At 42.4% G+C, this 18,380-nt stretch overlaps 1 protein-coding gene across 1 annotated transcript in view; it reads left to right on the top strand.

Annotated features, from left to right (window-relative positions):
* Positions 1 to 18,380, top strand: part of LOC121280791 — a 137,432-nt gene that overhangs the window by 13,930 nt on the left and 105,122 nt on the right. Inside the window, exons 2-6 of the mRNA XM_041193003.1 lie at positions 4,310 to 4,414; positions 7,568 to 7,603; positions 13,148 to 13,257; positions 16,212 to 16,497; positions 17,091 to 17,260. Coding sequence (XP_041048937.1) covers positions 4,372 to 4,414; positions 7,568 to 7,603; positions 13,148 to 13,257; positions 16,212 to 16,497; positions 17,091 to 17,260 — 645 coding nt within the window. The 5' untranslated portion in view covers positions 4,310 to 4,371. The remainder of the gene's footprint in view (positions 1 to 4,309; positions 4,415 to 7,567; positions 7,604 to 13,147; positions 13,258 to 16,211; positions 16,498 to 17,090; positions 17,261 to 18,380) is intronic.

Genomic DNA, 18,380 nt, shown 5'->3' on the forward strand with positions numbered 1-18,380 from the left:
CAGAGCCCATCTCCATGGCAATGCGAATCACCTGGGCCTTGTATCTAGTTAGAAATGCTGATTAGCTATCCTTGAGACCCCCAAGTCTCTTTTATCCTAGTGGTAAGTGGACAGTTTAAAGCAAAACTGCTTTCAGCCCAATATTCTCGATACCTTCCTGGGACTTTGCAGACAAGCAGTCTAACCACCATATACACAAATGCTGCTACAATGGTCTCTAAGTGTGAATACTTTACACCATCTTTCCAGCAAAATAATCTGGGCATTCCTTTCATCTTTAACAGCCATGTCACCCAGGCCTGTTGTTAAGCAGACTTCAGAATAGGTCACATGACCCCTTCATTTTACCCTGAATTAAAGACACAGGGTGCAATTTCTCCCTCCCACCAGTGGTGGGGTTCATGGCGGGTAGGGGCAGACAATATGGTGGGAACTGAAAAATTAGTATTCTGATGCTGGGAAATAATGGCGGGAACTTGCGATCCTGACTGTCATGGTGGGATAATGACAGTGGCCAGTCCCATTAGAGGCCATTGGACAGCCATTTTGCATTACATTGTCAGGGTTCAAATGAACACCTATTGGAATTGTCCCCCACATCCCCCCACCCCTGTCCAATCACCTGCCCCGCCAGCGGGATTTCATGCCAGTCAGAACACATCTGGACCATCATGGCTCGCACATTTTGGGAGCCTTGCAAGGGTTGAGCATCGAGCAGCAGGTAATGAGGGGGTCATGTGACCTATTCTGAAGTCTGCTGAACAACAGGCCTGGGTGACATGGCTGTTAAAGATTAAAGGAAAGCCTAAATTGTTTTGCTGCAGCAGGCAATGGAGCACGTTGATGGTCTTTCTGGTGGGGTGAAGAAAACGGGGAGGAGAGGCACAAAAAGGTGGAGTGGGTGTGGAAGCCAAAAGAGCAAGGGGAGAGATTGAAATCTTGTGGGGGTCTTGGATGAGTGTGGAGCTGTCTGGACGCCTTTTAAAAATGGCATCTGGATATAAGACTGCAAGGTCTGGGAAGAGCGTCCTGCAGTCAGCATCGTGGTGAAGCAGTCTGGGAAGGGTGTACTGCAGTCACTTCTTGCTGAAAATAATGAGTGACCTCACAAGACAGCGCAAGAGAGCAGCGGAGAGATCAGAACCAGTGCAAGTGCGGGGAAGCTTCAAAAATTGACGTCAGCACAAAGGTGAGAGCTGATTGGTGAGTAGTGGGTAAGTGTTTTTCTTACGTTTTTTCTGCAGCTTTTCTTCAGTTTAAAATAGATTAAGCTAAGGAAAGGTAAAGTACATAAATAATTTAATGCCTTTTTACTGTATTTAACTTAAAGTAAGAGTTTTTTTTCAAATGGAGGCATGGCAGGGCAGCTCAGTCCTGTGTTATGTACTGCCCGCAACACGTGGGAAGTCCTAGACGCTCCTTGCGCTCTGACTGATCACGTGTGCAGGAAGTGCCACCAGCTGCAGCTTTTTGAGCTCAGAGCTTCAGAGCTTGAGCAGCAGCTGGAGGCACCGAGGTGCATCTGCGAGGCTGAGAATTTCATGGATAGCATGTTTTTAGACATGGTCACCCCACAACTTAGGGAAGTGCAGACGGAGAGTGAATGGGTGACCATCAGTCAGAAGAAAGGTGTCAGGCAGGTAATCAGGAAATCCCCAGGGTGTATTTAGCTCGAGAACCATTTTTCTGTGTTGGAAAACAGTGAGAGTGACTGTTTCTCTGGGGAGTGCAGCCACACTCATGGCACAGTGAATGGCTCAGCTGCACAGGGGTGGAGGAAAAAGAGGGGAAGAGCAATAGTGGTAGGAGACTCTATAGTGAGGGGAACAGACAGGTGTTTCTGCGGCTGTAGATGTGACTCCAGGATGGTATGTTGCCTCCCAGGTGCCAGGGTCAAGGATGTCACTGAATGGCTGCAGGGCATTCTAAAGGGCAAACAGACAGAGATCGTGGTACATATTGGCACCAATGACATAGGTAAAAAGAGGGATGAGGTCCTGCAAGCAGAATTTAGGGAGCCAGGAAACAGATTAAAAAACAGGACCTCAAACCTAGTAATCTCTGGATTACGTCCGGTACCACGTGCCAGTGAGTATAGAAATAGGAGGTTAGTCCAGATGAATGCGTGGCTGGAGAGATATTACAGGAGGGAGAGCTTAAGATTTCTGGGACATTGGGACTATTTCTGGGGGCGATGGGACTTGTACAAGGTGGACAGGTTGCACCTGAACTGGAACGGGACCAACATCCTTGCGGGGAGGCTTGCTAGTGCTGTTGGAGAAGGTTTAAACTAATTTGGCAGGGGGATAGAATTGTGAGAGGAGTTCAGGAGGGGGAGATGCACAGCCAAAATTAGAACAGAGAGCAAGTGAGTCTGGAAGGTATAGAAATTATAGGTTAGTTAAGGCACAAGGCAGTTTGGCAAGGTTGGATGGTATTTATTTTAATGCAAGGGGCCTTATGAATAAGGCAGATGAGTTGAAGGCGCAAATTAACACATGGAAGTCCAATGTCATTACTGTCACAGAGACATGGTTGAGAGAGGAGCAGGATTGGCAGCTCAATATTCCAGGATATCAGGATATAGGGTCTTCAGGCGAGACAGGGAAGGAGGGAAAAGAGGAGGGGGTATCGCAATATTGATCAAGGAATCAATTACAGCAGTAAGGAGGGATGACATCTTAGAAGGGTCCTCAAATGAAGCCATATGGGTAGAACTGAAAAACATAAAAATAGCAATCACATTGCTGGGAGTGTACTAAAGGCCCCCAAACAGTCAGAGAGAAATAGAAGAGCAGTTATGATGACAAAATTTCAGAGAAGTGTAAAAATAATTGGGTAGTAATAGTGAGGGATTTCAACTTCCCCAACATTAACTGGGTTAGTCATAGTGTGATAGATTTAGAGGGAGCAGAATTCTTAAAATACATCCAGGAGAACTTTTTAAGCCAGTACGTAGAAGGTCCTACAAGAGAGGGGTCAGCCCTGGACTTAATTTTAGGGAATGAAGTTGGGCAAGTGGTACAGGTATCAGTGGGAGAGCATTTTGCAGACAGTGATCATAACTCCATTAGATTCAAGGTTGTTATGAAAAAGGACAAGGATGGGCCAGAAGTCAGAGTTTAAATTGGGGGACAGCCGATTTTAATAAGATCAGATATGATTTGGCCAGAGTGGTCTGAGAGCAGCTACTTTTAGGTAAATCTGCATCAGAGCAGTGGGACTCATTCAAGAAGGAAAAGGGAAGAGTACAGGGCCAACATATTCCAGTAAAGACAAAGGGTGGGACCAACAAACCCAGGGAACCCTGGATGTCGAGGGATATACAGGTTTAGATAAAGAGAAAAAGGGAGGCTTATGGCAGACACTGAGGGCTCAACACCCCAGAATCCCTAGAGGATTATAGAATGTGTAGGGGGGAACATAAAAAGGAAATTAGGAGAGCAAAAAGGGGGTATGATAAAACATTGGCAAGTAAAATAAAGGAAAATCCAAAGTTATTTTACAAATACAGTAAGAATAAGAGGAGAACTAGGGAAAGAGTAAGGCCCATTAAAGACCATAGTGGTAATTTGTGTGTGGAGCCAGAAGACGTAAGTGGGGTTCTAAATGAATACTTGTGTTGGTGTTCACAAATGAGGGGGACGATGTGGGTATGTAAATCAGGCAGAAGGACTGTGATATAATTAAATAAATAGCATAGAAAGGGGGGAGGTTCTAAGTGGTCTGGCAGGCTTAAACGTAGATAAATCTCCAGATCCAGATGAAATATATCCCAAGCTGTTGAGTGAGGCAAGGGAGGAGATAGCAAGGACACCGGCAATAATTTTCAAAACCTCTCTGGCTACAGGAGAGGTGTCAGAGGACAGGAGGACGGCCAATGTGGTACCATTATTCAAGAAGGGAGGAAGGGATAAACCAGGGAACTACAGGCCAGTCAGCCTAGCCTCAATGGTAGGGAAACTATTGGAAGCAATTCTGAGGAACAGAATTTATCTACACTTGGAGAGGCAGGGATTAATCAAGGACAGTCAGCATGGTTTTGTTAAGAGGGGGGGTCATGTCTGACCAATTTGATTGAATTTTTCGAAGAGGTGACCAGGTGTGTAGATGAGGGCAGTGCATTCCCCCACCGTGAGTTTGGGGAAAGACTGTTTGACTGAATGGGGAGTATGAAGATGTTATTTGATGAAACTTAGGAACATACATCTAACCAGAGTTGCCAAGCCAACATTTCATGTGTTGTCCTCCATCACATGTCCTTCTAATGAACAGAATGACTGAAAGGTTGACTTATTGTTCTCCACAGAAACCGTGTCTAACTCTCCGAGTACTTCCAGCGTTTATGATTTCATTTGCTGTCACAACTGTATGCAAACTTATGATCCACAACCAGTCAGCTTACCAAGTATATGTAAGTTTTACATTTAGAAATTAAATTCAAGAAGACTTGTGCCCCATATTCTATAGTGACTTGAGCTCTAGTAAATACTTATATTTACCTCGATTCCTGTATTATTTATTTCAACTACTGGGAATTTTAAAGTAATAATATCACAGGATGTAAAGGCTGCATTGAGAATACAACACTGCTGCCTCAATCTGTGGAAAAACTTGACTGGTGACTAAAACAGAGGTAATTGAATGTGATTACACCAAGCAGTTTCTGTATTATTCTAACTTTCAAGAAAGCCTGTTGTATGAACAAATTATTAAAATATTAATGTGCCTCGCTTAAAACTACAGTAAAGCCCATTGGAAACAAATCCTGCTTTGTGCAAACAGCACAGGATCTTACTAAAATGTTTCTGGTTTACTTTGGATTTTTCTGGGGTGTTTTTCTGTAACAAGAAGAGAGGTTAAATTCATTGTAACCTTGAGAGCATAATGTTACCGCCAAAAATAGCAAGGTGCAGTAAGAGCAGTTAATCAGTAAGTGAAGTTCAGACTGTTGTTATTTAACTAATAACTGAGGCATTACACAGTGCCTGGCCTTTTGTGTCTGTTCAGCAAAGGAACAGACAAGTAGAATCTCTTGAAGAAAATACTTATTTATATAGGGGTTTTCACATTCTCAAGATTTCCCAAACAGTTCCAAGCCAGTGAAATACTTTTGAAGTATAGTCCACTGTTGTTGTGTAGCAAAAATAAGTAGCCAATTTTTGTAAGCCAATGAGATGAATGACCATTTAATTGATTTTGATGGTGTTGTCCGATGGATAAATATTGGCCAAGGTTTCACAACTGTGCTATGGGATCTTTTAAATCCACCTGAAAGGACAGATGGAGCCTGTTCAGTGTCTCATATAATAGACACCACCACTAACGCTGCACTTCCTCATTTAGTAATTATGTGCTCAAACCCTGCAGTAGACATTTGGCTTTCTCACTCAAAAATGATAATACTACTGCTGAACTAAGGCCAGCCAATTAGTGCAAGTCATCAGCTTCAACTATGGAAGACCAGGTACATTGGTTGCTTCTGTGGACATTTTTACACCCATATAAAACTTAATTGACAACCTGTTTCTGTCGTGCAGTTGCTTCCAGTAGCAGTAATCCTGTACTATGAGTAGGTTCTAATAATATCAAATTCCTACATTTATACTGAAGGATTGACTCGGCAACAAACTAATAATTATAAAGCTTACATTATAAAGCCAGTATGATAGCCTGTGTTAGATACTAAACTTCCACATGCAGCTTTTTTGAAGATTTTCAACTCCAAAGGGCCAAATGATCTTCTCCTGCCTTGAGTTTTATTATAGATAAGATACTGTGAATGTATTCTTGCTTACATGATATTTCTGAGAATGACCAGAAACAGTCAGGGGTGAAAAGGTCTGAAGCACTTGGTGGCACTTTGAAGCCTTTGCATTGCTCGAGTGGGCAGATAAGCTAGAAGCCCAACTCCAATCGTATCAATGGCTGCACCTGAACTGTCTCAGTTGCAGAGGAATGGTCACTTTATGTAAGATGTTCCTAATGCATAGCCACTTCCCTCACCCACCCCGGATGCTTGTGTGTTACATTCAGCCGCAGGGCTGCCCTTGATCCCACCCTCATCCCCTAACACACCTCAACCTTGAAGTCCAACAGGCGAACCTGGTGAGCACTGTGCAACGTTACTGTGTACTTATCTCCGAGTTTCCTTCAAAGTGCACCCTGCCAAGTGCACGTCTTTTATATGCTGTAGTGAAACACGTCGGCGTGCTTTCCCGCCAACGTGAACAGATGATCCAATTGTGGGGGACAATTCTGGCGGCAGCCTAATAATGATATGCAGATATAATACAATGGGGTTCCTGATGTCCGATGGTGGGAAAACGCATTGGTGGGCCGAGAGGACGATCACAAACTGGTTTCACACCGTCATGAAAGCAATCGCACCATTTTGTCCACTCACGCCACCAAATACGCCTGATGCTAGCAGGCACGGAAAATCCTGCCACTATTAGATCTGATTTTTTCATTTATTCATGGGATCTGTGCAACACTATCAAGGCCAGTATTTATTGCCCACCCCTAACTGCGTTTAACTGATGGTTTGCTAGGCAGTTAAGAGCCAACCATGGCAGTGGGTCTGGAATGACATCTTGGCCAAGCCAGGTAAGGAAAATAGATTTCCCTCCCGTTAGTAAACTAGATGGTTTTGGCAACAATCTAGTAGCTTCTTGGTCACCATTACCAATACTAACTTTTTATTCCGCTTATTTAATTAACTAAATTTTCACTCTGCAGCAGCACAGGTTGTGAGATTTAACTTCATTTCTCCAGCTTTTTAGTCCAGGTCTCTCAGTTACTAGTCCAGTAAACAAACCACTATGCCACTGTTCCCTTGTACAGTGGTGTAGGAATACTGCAATAATAAGATCAAAGTAAAATACTGCAGATACCAGAAATCTGAAACAAAAACAGAAAATGCTGGAAAAACTCAACAGGTCTGACAGCATCTGTGGGGACTATCCATATGGACATGAAACATTAACTTAGTTTTTCTTTTCTCTTTCCAAGGATGCTGTCAGACCTGCTGAGTTTTTCCAGCATTTTCTGTTTTTGTTTAGGAACACTGCAATCCTGGGCTGCATATTTTGGATAAGGTGTTAGACCGAGGTTCATTCTGGCCTCTCAGTGGATATAAAATACTCCCTGATACATTGTGGGAAAGACCATGGAAGTTCCCCAGCTCTCCAGACTTGCGTTTATCCTTCAAACAACACCCTCTAAAATAGAACATTTATCTAATTTGCAATTTGAGGGACATTGCTGGGTGTAAATTAGCTTTCACTTTTCCTATATTGCAATAATCCAACATTTCAACAGTACTTAATTGGCTGTAAAACATATTTAGATGCCCTGAAATTGTGAAAGGTGCTGAAGAAATGTAAGTTATTTCTTTAACAGATACCTGTGTTTTACCAACAAATTCACAGGCAGTAATATTAAGGGGCAGATGAGACGAAAGGGGTGGGGTGTCTGAGACTGATATTTTTAAAGTTGTTGCGTGCATGTAAACTTTCAGAAGAATGAGCATTAATTTAATTTTGCAAACTCCTGCTGATTACAGGTGAAGCTGAACCTTGCAGTGACAAGATGAAGTCAGGTGTGTTTTGTAACTATTACAAAGTTACCCTGTTACCACACTGTTGTCCTGCTATTACCCTGCTCTCCCACTCTTACCCTGCTCTCCCGCTGTTAGCCTGCTCTCCCGCTCTTAGCCTGCTCTCCCGCTCTTAGCCTGCTCTCCCGCTCTTAGCCTGCTCTCCCGCTCTTAGCCTGCTCTCCCGCTCTTAGCCTGCTCTCCCGCTCTTAGCCTGCATGCTCCCTGTGACCCTGCTCCCTCACTGTGACCCTGCCCTCTCACTGTGACCCTGTTGTCTTACTGTTAAACGGCTGTTACCTTGCTCTCGCACTGTAACCTTGCTCTCGCACTGTAACCTTGCTCTCGCACTGTAACCCTGCCCTGTCGCAGTTACCCCGCCCTCATGCTGTAACCCTGCTCTTTCTCAGTTTCCCTGCCCTCTCACTGTTCCTGTGTTATATTAATATTTTCCTGTTTGTGCAGTGTTATCCTGTTTCCACATTCTATGCTCTAACTATTTCCATCCTGATCAGAATCATTGCACCTCAGTTTGCATATTAAAATTGGTTTACTGCATGAAGCAGGCAGGGCCTGCTGCATCATGGTAACTGATTTCACATACAGCTTAACAAGCTGTACTTAAAATGACCACTGGAGACCACCCTGAAAAGGTGCAAATGTTTTCAAATGATGACTTCCTGAAAGTGGAGCAAGCAGGGGTAGGAATGCTCATCCTCTCTCCCCAGTAGTCCAGAAATCTGGATAGTAATTCTAAAAAGCAGTTAATTTTTTCTCCCAACCCGATGCTTTCTCTCAGACACCTTCTGCAAGGGTTCAGCTCAAAGGTTTCAAACTCTCCTTCCGATGTTCCTCTTCCCTGGGTCGCCACATGCATTCAAGCTGCCATCCACACAGTCTCTCTCACTGACTCAGTTCACAACAGTACCACTGTTTCACATGCCCATGGCAACGAATAACAGACCTTCAAACATCTCTTTGGACATTCTTGCCTCTTGCAAGCTGTTCTCACCTTAAAGCTGCTTCCTGCAGCTTCTGTCTCTTTAACATTGGAGCTTGGCGCCTTTCTCTCTGCCTCTCACTCTTAACTTCATTTAACAGGACCTTTTCTGGGTTCCTGTCCTTCTTTTGACTAGAAAGTCTGCTTTGGACTTTCCCCTCTTCCACTCCCCTGGATTTTGGGGTTTTTCCTTAGCTTGGGACTCTTGCTCCAGTCTCTCACTGGCAGCTACTTTCACCCAACTTTATCTTGAAGCTGGCTATCTCCCCTTCTGGGGGGCTTCTGTTTGGCAGCTATCTTCAAAACCAGTTGAACTCCAACAGCTTCCAAATCAAAATTGCTGTTTCTAGCTTTTCTGTGTGTGTTTGTTGAGTTACAACAGTCGTAAAAAAAAACCTCATTAGAAATGCAGGCACCTTTTTAAAGTGAAACTGCAACTCATTTTGACCTTTCTTAACACACAGATCCAGAAATACAAATCAAACTTAAACCTTAAAGCTAAAACTCATTCCTAACACCTACAAATACCAATAAAACTTACTTAAACTATCACTATTTCCCAAAAATAGTCAATTGGTCAATTGTTGTTCCAGGGTTAATCTTATTGGATTTGACCATTTGCACATGCTGCCCATGGGGTGAAACAATGAAACTTTTCATGATGTTTCCCTTAACTGAATTTATGCCATTCACCTGCTCAAGATGACCAAGGACCAATATGCAGATTCGCACTCATTGGTATCTGACTTCTCCCTTACCCATAGACAAAACTTACAGCAGCAAATTAATACTTTTAAACTTTCAGACATTAGTTTATTCCTAGCTTTACTGTTGAATAATTACCTAGTCTTCAATCATAACTTAGTGGATGTACACTACTCATTCAGCATCTGTTTCTGGCTGGTTACTGCAGTAATTCTTGTTCAATACATGTGTGTGTGGTTTTTTAGGTTGTATAGTTATTTGGATTACAAGGTGGCTTCTTTTGCCCAGTGTTTGTACAAAATAGCACCTTGACTTTGTTAGTTTACTACAGTGAATATAATGTGAAAATGTCTTAAAAATGGTGAAGTTAAACTAAAATCTACTACCTGGGCTTACTTACAAAAGAGAGGAGGCCGAGGGAACATTTAACTGAGATTTATAAAATTATGAGCGAATGGGTTAAGGACCCATATCATTAGTGGAGAAAATAATAACCAGGGAGCGTAGATTTAAGATAGCTGATTAGAAAGGGATTTGAGGAATAATTTTTTTCAACCAGGTGCTGGTTTAGAACTGGAATTCACTGCCTGAAAGGGTAGTAGAAGCAGAAACTTTCATCACATTGAAAAAAATCTCCAATACGCACTCAAGGTGCCTAGCCTATAGGGCCACAGATCAAGAGATGGAAGATAGGATTAGATTGGATAACCCTTTTTTGGCCAGCATGGAAACAATGGGCCAAATGGCATCCTTCCTAAATCTTTCTATGTTCCTCTGTATAACCTTTGGAGGACCAGGACAGTCATCAGGTTTGATTCACTGTTGGTTATTTCCCCCTAGATTCATATGTGCACCAGTAGCTGTGCCTCTAAGAATCTGTGAGTGAGCTCCAAATTGTCCCTGAGCATGCGCTACTGGTAAAAAAAACATTAAAAAGAAAGCTATTGAAAAAAGCATCGGTGCAGAGGGTATGTCTAGTTTTATGAGTGAGGATTTGATCGGATACACGGTTCAATAAACACTTAAAATGTTGAGGATACTTACAAGTATTGTAGTTACAAGAGTAACTATTCAAATTTTCACACTTTAATAAGCTGTTTGAGTTGTATAGGCTCAAACTGGGTGTATATCTGGGTGTAAATCAGGAGGAAATTCCGGCCCATTCATCTCTCTTGTGATGGGGTTCTTTCTGTGTTTTCTCAGAGACTAGACCTGTTTCATTAATTTATGATACACTTGTTTCCATCAGATTGGACACAGCCTTTCTGAACCTAGTTCAGAAATATCACTCTATATCACTCATCAATCCCATATTTTACGCAGTTAGTTAGTTTCACGGAGTAAAACCCCTTTTTCTGCCTATTTTATTATTTGACCAAAAAAGCTGGTCCACTCCATCACATAGAAAGATGTCATTGAATCTAAACAGATATGTCAGAGGCCGTAACAGATTTTTAATTAGCCAATGAAGGCCAGGCTGCTTGCTGGAGGCTTATAAAGTCTTTCCTTCCTTGGCAAAACTCTTAAGTATTCTTAATGTAATCAGACAACATAATCCATCCATACTGGTAACTAGTTTGCATTCATTTCATAGCAATTTTTAATTGGCGAAACAACTTTCAGAAACTTTCATCTACTGTTGAGCCTCTGAATAACTTTTCTAGAGCCCCTGTATTAACACTTTTGGGCTAAGAATTTGGGCGCAGTCATGCACCTCGTTTACACACTACAAGTGCACTTACAGCTCCAAAGTGATATCTGCGGAACATACTCATGCTTGCACAGCGAATCTCTCCTCACATCATGTTGGTGAGGGCATTGGTATGTAGAGTAGGCAGATTATAACGTCTGCATACAACACTGATTTGGCAGAACTGGTGACACGAAAAGAACCCTCCAGTGAGGAGAGTGTATTTTTGGGCTGTTGCAAGTGTCACAGCAGCCGTCAGCTAATTGGGACTGGTCTCGTCATCATGGAGGTCGGATGTCAGGTTTGATGATTGCAGGGACTAGGTATCATTAAGACTAAGTGTCAGAGGGCCATGGGGATTGGGTCTGAGAATCACAAGGGAAGGATATGGGCCAGCAGCATCCCACAATACTGTTATGAGGCACTCTTGCTTTTCCTGGCTATACATTAAGGGAAGTGAAAAAATATGTTTTCATCAGGAATGCCATTGACAATTCTTGTTTAGACAGTACAAGACCCAGATAGAGAGTGTGCTCCACCAGGTTTTTGCTGATTTTAGGGACAAAGGCCAAAACAGGTGTTGGGCCCATGATTACTATATTCAAGGTGCCTAACATCTTTCCAAAGAGACAACCTAACACTCAGTCATTGGTTCTCAATTTGGGAGCTGGCACATTTCTGGGGTCGGGTCGTTGGAGGCTGGGAGACGGTCACCAGATGTCACCATCCAAACTTCTTCATTTAGATGCAAAAATCTGGTGCATGTAGATCAATTTGTCCCCTATACTTTTTTCTTATCAGTACAGACACACAGGGCCAGATTTTCGAAGTAGGAACAGGAAACCAGCACTTGAGCAATTTCCAAGTCTGATCCTATGCCACAAACCTGTCACTCACACAATTATAAAATGTAAGTGCCCTAATTAGAGATGCTGAGCTTTTGCAGGAGATGGGAGCTGCCTGCAGAGTATGGGCAGGTTTTTCTGGCTGGTGAGCAAGGGTGGGGCCGTGTGTCCTGGCGTCACCTTGTGTCACTTAGATTGTCAGTTCAGTGGGCGAACAGCCGAATCAGCTGCGCGCCCACCGAACTGTCAACGGCCTATTAAGGCCATTAAAAAAATCAATTAACGGGATTGATGGACCTGCCCGTCCAACCTTAAGGTTGGGCGGGCAGATCAGAAGCCAAGGCGGGACTCAGAAAAAGCATGAAACCTCATCCGCTGAGGGGATGAGGTTTCATGAGGATCTTTAAATTTTTATGAAAGGGGTTAAATAAAAGTTATGGACATGTTCCAACTCATGTGAAAGTGTCACATGAGGGGACAAGGCAGGGAAATTTTTCAAACTTCTTTATTTCAAGTTTTACATCGGAGACGATCTGCCTCAGGGAGATCTGTGCGCTATTTTGTGTGTGAAAGAGCGCACTCCAGGCTGAGGGAATTCACCCCTGCCTGTAAAAGGAGTACATAGCACTTCCTGGTGCACATCACACTGGGTGGGCCTTAATTGGCCCGCTCACTAAAAATGGCTGCGCCACCCCGACTGAGGGCGCTGATCGGAGGCCCGCCCACTGGCGCCCACTCCCGCTCTTCCCCCCTAACGGGGGAAAATGTTGGCCCATGAGTGTCAAAGAAAGGTGGCAGCCTTGATGGGATCTGCCATTGCCTTGCCGAAGGGAACAGGCAGCACCCAGGAGGGCCAGCAGCATTAACAGCCAAATTAAATGGAATACGCAAGATCCCCCAGGTCCCAAGACTTCTCACCATTTAAAAAAAAATTCACTTCTCCCCTCATTGAACCCAACAGCTATATATACTAATATGCACCAGAATGCTCAGGTTTGCTGATTTCCCAATTGAAAATTCCATTGTTATCCTCCCCAGCCAAAACAAACTCCTAAAGGAGCTTAATGGAGCATTAATTGGAGGCAAGCAGGTTCCTTGTCCCCCCCAACACTTTAAAAGCCGGAACCAATTTTCAAAGCCCACACATGCACTCGTTCTCACTGAGGTGTTGGGATCCAGTGATGCCCTCCAGAAATGCAATTTTTAAATAGCACCAACAGCCCCACCAGTAACTGGAGAAAGTGAAACTTTCCATTTGTTAACAAATGTACTCATGCCCATTTTCTTTTTTTCCTTTTTCCTTGTAGTGTGGAATCCATGCGTGCCAGAAGGAAAACCCCAAAACAGTTTGGCAGCAAAGGGTTTCCGTAGTGTGAGACCAAAATTCCTTACATCTAGCAGAAAATCACCAGTGCAGGTAAAGCCTAAAACTCTCTTTTGTAAAAAGAAATTGTTCTTATTCAAACCAGAAACCCTCTCTTGAAATCTTAATCACAGAAAAAAGAATATTAATCTTGATGTAAAGTACTTACTCATTTAAAGGAGTATGATAGCCTAGTGGTTATGCTATTTGACTAATAATCCAGTAGATCTAGACAAATCCTTCCATGGTAGCTGGGGAAATTAAATAATAAATATCTGGAATAAACAAAAGTTAAAATTGTTTGGTTGTTTTTGTTTTAAAAATGAACACTTGAGGGGATTTGAAAGATTTGAATGGGTTTTAATGAATGAAGGTTTTCTTTCACTATCAAATGTGTATTGAGTGAGAGCTGTTTTAGGTTGTTGGCAGTTTATTTCTCATCTCCAAATGGTTCTTGAGGTCTGTCCATGATGGATACGGGGTGAGTGGCAATGAAGGTGATGTGGAGGCTAAGAGGGGCATGGGGGTGGGTGGGGCACATGAGATGTCAATGAGTTGGTATGGAAGATATAAGGGGGCATGAGGGTGGGTGGGAGGTGAGGGGCTAGAGGGCCTATCAGCTTCTAAAACAGCTGGGACAAAGTCCCAGACAACCAAGCATGCCTTCTAACCAGCCCTCCTCTGTGGCCACCTGCAATCTGCTTCCAAGATTGGCAAGCTTTTCTCTATTCTGCACGCACTCCCCCGAACCCCCCCCCACCAAACCCCACCACCACCCTGTCCCCCGCTGCCCCTCTGCAGTGAAAATTGTGTGTATCAGGGCACTCTCTACCAAGGCCAATCCGGTCAGTCAGGTAATTTCCTGAGGTGAGGTTCCTGCCTCGCTCGCAAAAATCCTTTGGCCCTAACAAGTTAAACATATGCAAGTTTATATTTAAATGCAACATAACAATGACAGGACAAATAATGGATGCTGAGTTGTTTCAGGATAATGATCATTAACAAACACACAGTTCTTGATTCCTATTACTTGATCAAACATGTTTTCTTCCCACAGTTAATTTTGTTCACTCATGTGAATCCGTTGCCTGTAAGCCAGTTTTTAATTCTGTATTTTTTGTCCATTTTTTCCTAATCTAAACTAAGTAAATAGTTTAGATTGGTATGACCCAATTAAGAACTCTGCTAACTACATCGCCTAGTCATATCCTCATTTAGATGGTCAGCTTATACCAGCAGCCAAATTAAAGTGGCCAGTGTTGTAGAAGTTAGCTACAGAATAAAAGATTCAAAGCTGATTCAGCGTTCAGTAAACTTCATCATGGCTAGGTGTATATGACAATACAACTTTATATCTGGCCAATTAATAAAATCTCATCTGCTTCCAGCCTTCCCTGTTCCCTTCCCTGCTGCCCTACTCCTTGTTGGATTTAAACCTCAGTAAACTGCTGACATCTTTCTTTACTCCTGATGATACCACATTCATATATTTTTACCTGGATTTCCACCCCTTCACTGATTTTAATAGGTTGCTTTCTTGGGTATGCTGCTTAACTGGCAGTTGCAAGCTTTTTCTGGATGATTCTAGAGCCTTGCAGCTCCTTCTTCCTTGGCCAAAACAATAAATTCAGAATAGTTAATGCATATAAGGGAAATTTTTGCATCCATTTGGGTAATCCTACTATTGAGACTAATCAATGTTTCAACCATACATATTTCTAAAAAGCAAGAAATCACTGCCTGGTCTTAAAGATCTTCTCTAGCATTTTTGCACCATTATTAGTAACACGGGTTATTTTGATTTGAAATTCTTAGTTCCTAGCCTTTACTCTTTTAACTTCAGTGTCAACTCAAGGAAATCACCTCTAAATTGAGGTAAATCTTCATCATAGCAAAAATGGCAGACGAGCTCAGAAATTAGATGCCAAACACGGCACTTTTTGTTTTCATGGGGGCGGGAATGCAGCTGGGCCGGAGTTCACGCATAGCAGTTTACCGAGATGGGTGGCCATTAAATCATCTGCTGTCTTCACTGAAGTGCAATTTTTGGTAGGTAGGTGTGTGAAACATGAAGTATGCAGATTAAACCTGGTAAGATTTGTTTGGATAGCCAGGGTACCCCTTTGGAGAGATAAAGTACAATTTTAGATCTAGTCCCGGAATACCCTTGGGGAGGTAAGGTGCCTTTTGAGTTAGGTCAGGTCCCCTTTGGGGTAGGTCAGGCGTTCTTTGGGATTGTTAAATGTAGGCATGTGTAAAAATTACATAAACTCATTATTGTCAAGCTCCTTGGAACTGCCAACAGACCTATCAAAATCAACTGCCAAAACTGGTGGAAGCATCTGTCAAAGGAATCTGTCAGAATTGTCAAGAGGACCTGTCAGGACTTTCAAAGGCAGCTGTCAAGTTTCAAGGCATTTAAAAAAACCTGCCCTTTAAATTTTGAAGAAAAAGTGTCTGGAACGTTTAAAAAAAACCTGCTATGGGCACAGGGGCATAGGTTGACGTGGAGGCCATGACTTGGCATTGATGGGATATGGGGAATGTGTGGGGGGTCAGGGGGTGAGCAGGGTGAGGTGTGAGGGCTGGAGGGATTTTTTTGCTTTATTGTTTCTTATTTCAATCTTTCACACAGTGCCAGTGCACAGAGGCGGGCCTTCCAGCCAGCCTGCCTCTGCACCCAGTAGCCTCCTTACTTGTTCTGGAGGTGCAGGCCTGACTTCTAATCCAGTTTGCTCCCTAGAACGAAAATTTACCCGGCTTCTTTTTCCCGGGTCAGGTTCACAGAGCCAGGAAATGTTCCAACTCTAGGCTCCCAACCCGGAAGTGAAAATCCAGGCCAGAGTTAGGGTTTTCTCTGAAGCATGTGTCGGAGCTGTGAATTAAATGTAATTTAATTTAAATTAGTAGTGATACAATTTCTGCACTTGCTTTCCTGGGCTTCAATAACACTTTGATTTGAAGTTCTATTGAGTAAAGTCCTTTGCTTATTTCTTTGTCTGTTCCAGCCTTCAATTCACAATGAGGTGGCAGATATCAGAGAAACTAGCCAAAATACGAGGACAAAAGAGAACCAAGAAGCATCTTCAGTGAGAATTCAGTCCAACATACCATGTAACACAGAAACAGAAAAGCTATCATCTTCCCTTAGTCCGAACATCAATGTAAGGTACACCACAGAAACAGAAAGCCCAGTTTCTTCAGTCAGCACAACATGTCAGGCCCTGTATAACATGCAAGTGGATAACTCTGCATCTTCAGCTGATCCTAGATACCTGCATAATATTGAAACAGGTAACCCTATTTAATGGATTGCTATTTAAGATAGGTTGAATGATGATTCAGCAGCTGATGCCCCAGTAGTTTGTGCTCAGGATTCCTCACATGGTGATTTCCATACACAGTTGTGAAAATTGAGAAGACAGTGAGTAGAGACCAAACTCCTATCCACAAAGACGGATGGAAAATTAGAATGTAATTCCAGGTTGTTCTAATGATTCCAGCATGGCACTGGTAGAAGCCTGACAGAAGGCCCTCTTCCTGCCACACGGACAAGTAGTGGTGTATGGAATGCAAGGGACATAGAAACTGGAAAGCCAAGTGTTTTAAAATAATCCAATGAAAAGGACTATTTCTTTTGATTTCCCCTTAAGTCATTGAAGAATTCCTTATGGAGCTGCAATAATTATTTTATAATTTTAATTGAAACTGAGAGGAATCGAAGGAACTGATTCATGATTTACCTCTTCAGAGAAATATATTGAAGACATTAAAATCACTACTGTAACCAACAGCTGACTCAAATATATGTGCTAATTGCTATATGTTCTTTATCTGTCTTATAAGCAAACAATTAGAATTCCTAATGTTATATCTCATTCCATAAGAACCACAGGTCACAGAGATCAACCCATCTGATTCAGAGACTGACCTGGATTCAGTCTACAAAGTAAAGCTACGAACAGTTGGTGAAAAGATGAACATTGTCATCAGATCATCTCCTAATGTTCTGTTGACTTCAGAAAAGAAAAGATCATCATCTTTAATAGCAAAGAAAGTAAGAATTACATATATTTGTTAAAAGTAATATTTTTAAAAGTATGTAATTCATAGCCTGGCATTGATATTCAATTGGATTGTCGACTTAGTACATCTGATAGCCCAGTTTAAAATGAAAAAAAAATACAGTAAATGCACAGCAGGTGTGTTAGTATGTGATAAGAGAATGGATAGGTTATTGATTTGAATTTAAATACATGAAAGTCCCCTGAAGGGTCTTTATCCAAAACATTAACATATCGTTTCTCTCTTCAGACACTAACAAACTGCCTATGCAATTCCAGCATTTTCATGTTTCCTTCCAGATTTACAGTGTCACAATTTTGTCCTTTTATCTCTTACATTCCCACAATTGATACTATTATTATTTAAGAGCTCAGTGGGGGAGACATTTATTGGTGTAGTGCAGTTTCAAGTAATGCTATGCAGCCTTCCATTGATTCCCTGGGTGGGTGTGGAGGGTGGGGAGTGGTGGCAGGAGTGGAGTGGAGGTCAGAGAGTGCTGCCAGCTCCTACCTGTGCTACCTGTGCAGTTTCCTCATTGATAGCATTGAAGAAATCTGCATAAACAGGAGTAGTATATAGGAACAAGAGTAGGCCTATCAGCCCCTCAATTGTTTTGTCCTTCAGTTAGACCATGGCTGAGATGTACCTCAACTCCATTTACCTGCCTTTGCTCCATACCTCTTGATATTCTTACTGAACAAAAATCTATCAATCTCAGCCTAGAAAATTTCAAATTGACCAACCATCCACTGCCATTTTTGGAAAGATTCTTCCAGTTTTTGTGATCCTTTGCCTGAAAGATCACTTTCGATTTCACTCCTACATAGTCTAGCTCTAATTTTATAATTATTTCCCAATTGTTCAGATTCCCCTACCAGAGGAAATAGTTTTTCTCTGCCTACCTTATAAAATCCCTTGATTAGATCAACCCTCAACCTCTAAGCTCAAGATCCGTCCTTAGGTGCAGTATCCAAAACTGAATGCAGCACTCAAGATAAAGTCTGACCAAGGCTCTACACTCTCAGGCTGCTCTTTGTTCTCTATGTTGTGACACCAAAAGTTGCCCATGGCCTACTTCAAAACTCTGTTTGAAGTGGATTATATCCTAGTCA

This window comes from Carcharodon carcharias, chromosome 8 (assembly GCF_017639515.1).
Source record: "Carcharodon carcharias isolate sCarCar2 chromosome 8, sCarCar2.pri, whole genome shotgun sequence".
Classification (NCBI taxonomy): Eukaryota; Metazoa; Chordata; class Chondrichthyes; order Lamniformes; family Lamnidae; genus Carcharodon; species Carcharodon carcharias.